The sequence below is a fragment of the Myotis davidii genome, unplaced genomic scaffold, assembly GCF_000327345.1.
Source record: "Myotis davidii unplaced genomic scaffold, ASM32734v1 scaffold732, whole genome shotgun sequence".
NCBI classification, from domain to species: Eukaryota; Metazoa; Chordata; class Mammalia; order Chiroptera; family Vespertilionidae; genus Myotis; species Myotis davidii.
This window is the reverse complement of record NW_006284349.1, coordinates 598,680-606,703: the sequence shown is the minus strand read 5'-3', so window position 1 is coordinate 606,703 and position 8,024 is coordinate 598,680. Positions and strand designations below refer to the sequence as shown.

The 8,024-nt window shown below is 48.8% G+C and overlaps 1 protein-coding gene across 1 annotated transcript in view; it reads right to left on the bottom strand.

Moving 5' to 3' along the window:
• Positions 1-2,077: 2,077 nt before the first annotated feature.
• The window catches only part of CCDC88C (coiled-coil domain containing 88C), a gene marked incomplete at its 5' end in the record, with an annotated part of 133,104 nt that continues 127,157 nt past the window's right edge, over positions 2,078-8,024 (bottom strand). Inside the window, 1 exon segment of the mRNA XM_015571294.1 lies at positions 2,078-3,963. Coding sequence (XP_015426780.1) covers positions 2,953-3,963 — 1,011 coding nt within the window.

Genomic DNA, 8,024 nt, shown 5'->3' with positions numbered 1-8,024 from the left:
AAGGCAGCCGACCTCAGGCCTGGAGCTCAGCAGTGGTCAGTGCTGGGGGAGCGGGTGGGTCAGCCCTGCAGAGGGGACCTGGAGGGAGCTGCCTCCACAGTGGAACCCGGGAGTGAGCACACAGGAGCGTTCAGTGAGTGGTTGTGGAAGGAATGAGTGAGTGACAGAGCGACTGGCAAGTGTGAGCCCTGAAGAGCTGTCCCAGACGGGAGAGAATCAGGGGACAGAGGCTGAGAGCTCTGAGGGGTGACTGGCCAGTGTCAGACCCTGCAAAAGCCAAAGGCGCAGGGGAGGCGACCTGCAGGTGCCACTGCTCAGTTTGGCTCCAGGCATCGGGGAGGGCAGCTGGCTGAGTGGGCAGCTCCCATCGCTGCAGGACCTCGGGAAAGAATGGGAAGGAGGCGAGAGGAGGCACCTTACAGGAGAGGTTTGGTGAGGAAGGAAGGGGACACGCAGGCGGCAGCTGGACAGAACACCATTAGATCAGGGGAGGGGATGGCTACATGCCTCCCTCCCTCCCTCCCTCCTCCTTCTGACACTTCCTGGTTGAGTGGCCTTGGACAAATCCAAAGGATCACTTTATTTTTTCTGCATGGCACACATTTGAAATTTTATTGTACTTTTTACACAACCACTGAATACTGCTGGGCTCTATGTCTAGAGCTTTGGATTGTAAGGGTGAAGGTATATAGTTTGCAATTTACGTTTAGGGGCTGCCCACGGAAAGCAGCGACTGATAACCTAGTTACAAAAACTCATTGAAGACTGAACCAGGGTCCTTGGTTGCTGTCAGCAATTGGTCCTTGATCGGCCTGTACCAGGAGAAATAGCAACAAGATTGGTTAAAAAATCTCTTGGCCATTGATGATGAGTCACAGGCAGGAAACCTGGCTGGTTGCTGCAGCTCAGGTCCACCACTGAGGGCCAAACAGTGGATCGGAAAAGCCTAGAGGCACGATGGTTATTTCAAGTCTCCAACCCACCTTCTGGACGCTTCACTCGAACAGAGCAAAGGATCACTTTACGCTAAGCTCCTGCTATGATCTAAATCCCATATCTAAATGGGATTCGACTTATAGGAACTTAAACACAAGCCTGGAAAATAGGAAACCTCGTTTTCCCATTCTCTGACCTCAGGCAAAGGGCTGAGGAGACTGGGGGGCTGAGCAGGGAGCCTGGAGTCCCAACGCCCCGACAGCGCTGCCAGTGACGAGTAGCGAGGAAAACTAAGACTCAGTTTTACAACATCTCATTTTATTACAAACCCGTCCTTGTGTCCCAGAATCAATGGCTATTTAATACACAACCCAAAGCACTCTGAAAATCGACCGTGTTAACATTCCCATTTCTGTCTCAGTACGTTAGCTCAAAAGGAGAAAATCTTTATAAAACCCAAATCACCAAGTTGGTACCTCCCAGGAAGAGCACCTTCGTAAACAACAGGAAACAAAATGTGTCAGGAACCCGGCCAAATGCCCACAGCAGCAGGTGCGACTCCCGACGGGAAAGAATGACTCCCCCTGGGATATAAATATCGGGCGCCCCCCAAAAATGTAGAGGCCAGACTCCCGATGGAAATGAATGATTCCCATGGGAACATAAACACACTTTAACAGCTGATAACTCTCTTAATTCACCCCTTTTCAGGCTTAATTTATTTGAAGCAATGGGTGAAGCCAGACTAAGCTTTGAACAAAAAGAACTTACCCACCAGACCTTTTAGGGGGATACATAAAGGATGAAGTTTACGGTACAAAACCAGCAACAGTGGAGGAATCGAGGGCAGGTATTGAGAGAATGAGCACAAAGACCGAATGAAATGGTTCTCGATGTTGGTGATTCCTCTGCATCACAGTAGTTGTGGTCCAGGCACCGTTGCAGGTTTCGTACCGTAAACTTTTATATTTTATGTGAGTCTGGGGGGGGGAGGGTAAGTTATCTTTGTTTAGAGCTTAGCCTGGCTTCACCCATTATTTCGAGTGTTAACCTGAAAAGAAGTGAAAATCGAGCTATCAGCTGTTAGTGCGTACATTTTTTGGGGGGACATCCTGTAGATCCCCATCAAAGTATATATATATTTCATGTGTGTACACATGTATGTAATATATTAAAGAAATTTGGTTTCTACCACAGAAATTATTCAGAAATAAATCAACGTCTCACCCTCGATGGGGGGGACACTGGGGCGCTCAGCCACTTCCCAAATCAGGCTGCACCTGCCTCTCGCACCCCCCTGCCCCCCGCCCGCACACACTATGCACACTTGCTGGGAGGGGGCGGGCAGGGCTTCTCTCTACCCCACCCCCAAGCCGGGCAGACCCAGTGTTTACAGATAAGTGAGCAGGGAGGCAGGTCCTGGTGAGGCCCCAGGAGCAGCTGGAGAAGGCAAAGACTGAGGCCACCTTGGCCCAGTGGCGAAGTCCACGGGGCCCCAGGCCTGGCTCCGCAGCGCCCTGGGTGAGCAGTGAGCCTGACTCTAGGGTCCACCCAGGGCCTCCAAGTCTTTGTAGTTTGGCCGGTCTGGGCTCCTCCTAGGATTATCTGGCTTCTGGGAGAGGGAGTAGAGTTTCCGGACCAGGGCTCAGCCCTGAGAGCATGTATCTGCTCACCGTCACACGCACACTTACATGGAGGTCAAACTGCAAACAAGTGTTCTAAGGGGCAGGTTCACGTAGTGTCTGCCTTGGGGAAGTCAGTCTGTCATTGCAGCGTGAGCATCCCCAGGCCAAAGTGGATTTGTTCAAAAGATACGAGTGGCTGGAGGGTCAGACACGTGTTCCACACCTTGGCACAGCGTTCTCACTAACAGAACACATGGAAGAGGCACACGGGAACCCCGTTCCTCATTCGACAGCCCTCTCCTGGCACCACGGACAGACAGGATAGGCAGCCACAGTCATCAGAAGGCGCGTCAGTAGTTTTAAGGCTCGGGCTACGGGGCCGGGAGATGAGTCACACACAGCCATACTCGTACCACACAGTCTGCTGGTCCCCGCCCGGCTCTGGGGACGCCGGCATGCTTTTTGAGCTGTTCCCACGACTGAAGTCCTCAGGGGCCCGGCTGGTGCGGGGAGCCAAGTCGGGAGACCTGCCCGGGCTCTTGGCAGGGAGCCCCTCTCTGTGGGCCTGTCCTGGGGCCCCGTCACCCTCTGAGAGGCCGAGCCCCACCCGGACAGGCGCGATGGTGGCCACTTCCCCTGAGTGTTGGGGGGTTAGGGGCCTAGTCCTGACAGCTGGGGCTGGGGTTGGTGAGCGGTGGTGGGGCTGAGAGTTGCTGCCACCACCGCCTCCAGTGGCAATGGCTGGGGCCGTGGCGGATTGCGGCAGGGGATCCAGACTCTCCTCCTTTGGGGGAGCCAGTGAGAAGCGCCTCATGTCCAATGGTCGGCTTCGGGGGCCCGGGGCCTGATAGGAGCCACCAGCCTTTCCCACAAGTGGGGTCTTCTCCCGGGCCAGGCTGTGGGAGCTGAGGGGTATGGGGCTTTGCGGGCTGTGGCTGCCTGTTTCTCTGCCCCCTGAGGCCTCAGAACCCCCCGGCTTCAGAGGAGAGTCCTGTTTGGGGGCCTCTGGCCCGCTGGCTCGAAGCAGGTCAGCTGAGGCCAGGCTGAAGGCCCTGCTCAGGGACGCGCTCCGGCTGGCAGGTGTGTGGGAGGTTGGGGGCATTGTGGCCTGCCGGGGTCTGCCCAGAGAAAGGCTCTGGGGAGGCTGGGCCGGCCTCAGAGGGGCACTGGGTGGGGTCTCAGCGTCGGCAGGTCTCAAGTTGGGCTTCACATACTGCCCCGGCTTTAGCAGCTTCCCCTCCGAGGTGCTGACAGCCATCTTGAGGGTGGGGGCCACCAAGCTGGTGGGCATCCTGGCCCCTTCTCTCCTGGCAGGTGGGCCTGGCTGGCCTCCGATGGTTGGGAGCTCATTGGCCTTTCTGAAGTAGTCACTTAGCAGGTCATCCCGGCAACCAGGAGTGTCCTAAGAGAAGAGAGAAAGAACTGAGAGGCAGGAGTGAGGGCCAGGAGGGTCCTTGGAGGTCAGGGGTCGCCGTGATGGTGAGGGCAAAACAAACCCCACCCCAAAGCAGCACGGCTGTACTGTCTTATGGAAGCTGTGGAGGTTCAAGACTGAGAGACCACAGAGGCAAAAAAAAAAATTAAACATCTTGAGATTCAGTGCCCTCTACTGGAAAATTATAAATAGACCTCTTCAGAGATAAATGCATAAGCAAAGGAAGACAGCAAATACCACGGAGAACCATGGCAATGAGGATGACTAGAAAGAAAATGAAAAATCCCCAGAAAGCAGGCTGGAACATATGGAAATATGTGATATAAATAACAGAGATTTCAAGATTAAGGTTCTGAAAATAGTCAATGAGATGCGAGAAAATACCAACAGGCAATTCAGTGCACTCAGAAAACAAATCAATGAACAAAATGCGTACTTTACCAAAGAGATAGAAACATCAGAAAAGAACCAATCAGAAACCCAGGAAATGAAGCATGCAATTAAGGAGATTAAAAGTGAACTACTGAGCATAGAAAACAGAACCAACCAGAGGAAAGAATTAGTGATACTGAAGACAAGAATCAAGAAATGATGCAGAAAGAAGGAGAGAAGAGACCCAAGCATAAAGAAAAATGAAAGCACTCCAGAAACCTATCTGACTCCATCAGAAAAAGCAGCATTAGAATTACAGGCATTTGGAGGAGGGAAGAGGGAGCGTGGAATGGCGAGCCTATTCAAACAAACTGTGGATGAGAACTTCCCAAATCTATAAAAAGAACTAGATCCTCGAATCCAAGAAGCACACAGAACACCTAGTTACCTCAATCCAAAGAGGCCCTCTCCAAGGCATTGGTATTGAAGCTGTCAAGAATTAACGACAAAGAAAAATTCTCAAAGTGGCCAGGGGAAAAAAGGAAGTGACCTACAAAGGAAAACCCATCAGAATTTCATCTGACTTCTCAGCGGAAACTCTACAGGCCTGAAGAGAGCAGAACCAAATATTCAAGGGCTTGAAAGAGAGAAATTACCAGCCGTGAGTAATATGTCCAGCAAAATTATCCTTTAAAAATGAAGGAGAAATAAAGACGTTCCCAGACATACAGAAGCTGAGGGATTTTATCACCAGAAAATCCCCATTGCAGGAAATACTCAAGGGACTTATTCTACCTGAAACAAAGTACATAAGGTCACAACACTATGAGTAAGACCATCAAAAAACTTACAGCATAAACAGGAATAATTTGTGACGACAAAAACATATAAGGGGAGGGGGAAAGGTCTGAACTGGCAAAGGAAGATGAAAATCAGATGCACTCAAAAGAACAAAAATTACGTTATATATGCAACTTCATTTTTTTATAAACCTAATAACCACACACAAAAATCCCCGAACTAGGACATATAGCTTAAAAAAAAGAGGAAACCGAGGAAAGATGAATGGAATACCACCAAAAAACCCCAGATAGAAATATAAAGGAAAAGAATCAAGGGAGGCAGAACAAAATATAAAATGGCTATAGGAAATCCTCATACATCAATAATTACCCTAAATGTAAATGATCCAAATTCACCAAGAGGCACATAATAGCAGAGTGGATCCAAAAACAAAACCCAACCATATGTCACCTACAAGAGGCACATCTAAGCTACAAAGACAAAGGTAAATTCAAAGTAAAAGGGTGGAAAATGATTCTCCAAGCAAAAAAGATCCACAGAAAAGCAGGTGTATCCATACTTATATCTGACAAAATATATTTCAAGGTAACAAGAAACAAAGATGGACACTTTAATGATAAAGGTAACACTACATCAAGAAAACGTAACACTTCTTAATATACATGCAATCAACCAGGAAACACCGAAATATGTAAGACAACTACTCACAGAACTAAAGGGAGAAACAGATCAAAACACAATCAAAGTTGGTAGACCTTAATACTCCATTGATAGCTCTAGACAGATCAACCAAACAGAAAATCAATAAATAAATATTGGCCTTGCCCTAGCTGGTTTGGCTCAGTAGAGCATCAGCATGCAGACTGAAGGGTTCCATTTTCAATTCTGGTCAAGGGCACATGCCCAGGTTGCGAGCTCGATCCCTAGTAGGGGGTGTGCAAGAGGAAGCCGATCAATGATTCTCTCTCATCGCTGATGTTCCTATTTCTCTCTTCCTCTCCCTTCCTCTCTGAAATCAATAAAGAAAATTTTTTTTTAAAAAAAGAAATATCGACCTTAAGTGAAACACTAGACAAAGGGACATAATTGACATTTATAGAACCTTTCATCACAGAACATCAGATTATACATTTTTCTCCAGCGGACGTGGAACATTCTCAAGGTTAGACCACATATTGGTCACAAAACTAGCATCAACAAGTCATGAAATTGCAATTATACCAAGCATATTCTCTGACCACAATGCCTTGAAATTGGAAATCAAATGCAAAAAGGAAGTAAAGACACTCACAAATAGCCTTAGCCAGTTTGGTTCAATAGATAGAGCGTCAGCCTGCAGGCTCAAGGGTTCTGGGTTCGATTCCTGTGAAGGGCAAATGCCCAGGTTACCAGCTCAATCCCCAGTGTGGGCATGCAGGAGGCAGCCGATAAATGATTCTCTCTCATCACTGACGTTTCTATCTCTCTCTTCCTCACCCTTCCTCTCTGAAGTCACTAAAAACATATATATTTTTTAAAAAGCCTCACAAATACATGGAGATTAAAACAACATACTACTAAAAAATGATTGGGGCAATGAAGAAATAAAAGATGAGAACAAAATATATAAAGAGACAAATGAGAATGACAATATACCATATCAAAACGTCTGGGATGCAGCAAAAGCAGTAATACACTCCATTATCATATGATCTTATCAGTAGTTGCAGGAAAAAGCACTGGATCAGATACAACATCCATTTATGATTAAAATGCTCAATAAAATAGGAATAGAAGGACAGTACCTAAACATAACAAAAGCCATATGTGATAAAACGTCAGCTAATATCATACTTAATGGTGAAAACCGAAAGCTTTTCTAAGATCAGGAACAAGACAAGAATGTCCACGCTCTCCACAAGGACATGTGCTGGAAGGCCCAGCCACCGCAATATGGCAAGAGAAAGAAAGAAAAGGCATCCAATCAGGAAGGAAGAAGTCAATCTGTCACTTTTTATGGATGACATGAAAACCCTAAAAACTCCACCAAAAAACTGTTGGAAACAATAAACAAATACAGTCAAGTTGCAGGATACAAAACCGTTGCCTTCCTGTATATTAACAACAAAACTTCAGAAAAAGAAATGAAAAAACCAACAAAAACAATTCCTTTTGCAATTGCAACCTTTCTCCTGATCTGAGAAAGGCGGTGGTAGGAAGAGCGAGGCAGGCCCCCAAGGGGAGCGCAAGGCTGAGCCGTGGGGAGCCACCGGCCACGGTTTCCTTCATGTGGCTCCCCCGGCTGAGCAGGTGCCCGGCTGGGCTTCCCTGGCCAGAGAACCAGTGTCCTTTCCCACCACGCTGGGCAGGCAGAGTCAGGAGCCCAGGCCTGACCCTGCTCTGGTAACTGCAGCCCCCGGCCAGCGCCTCTCGGCCTGGAGGAGCCTGTGGTGTCTCCTGAGGTGAGGGGCCACGAGAAGAGGCAAGGAAGGGAGAGCACGCGGAAGATGAGTCAGCGTTCACTGGCAGAAGGAGGCGGGCCCCGGCCGCTAGACCTGTGTCAGGCGGCTCAGCAACCCAGGAGCCACCGGCACTTGCCAACAACTCCTGGCCCGTGAAGACATCTGGGCACTCAACCTGAGAGACACCGTCTGCTGTTTCACATGCTAGTTAGGAGTCACACATCCTGGGCGTTCGCACAGTAAGACCTGTGGTCATTAATATCAACAGGGACCACTTGTCAACTGCTTCCCAGGGGCCAGGCACGATGCTAGAAACCACAGGTATGACTGGGGAAGAACAGAACAAAGACAACCGCCCAACTCATTCAATTCTCAAAGCAACCTTGCAAGGCTGTATTGAACAACCTTTCA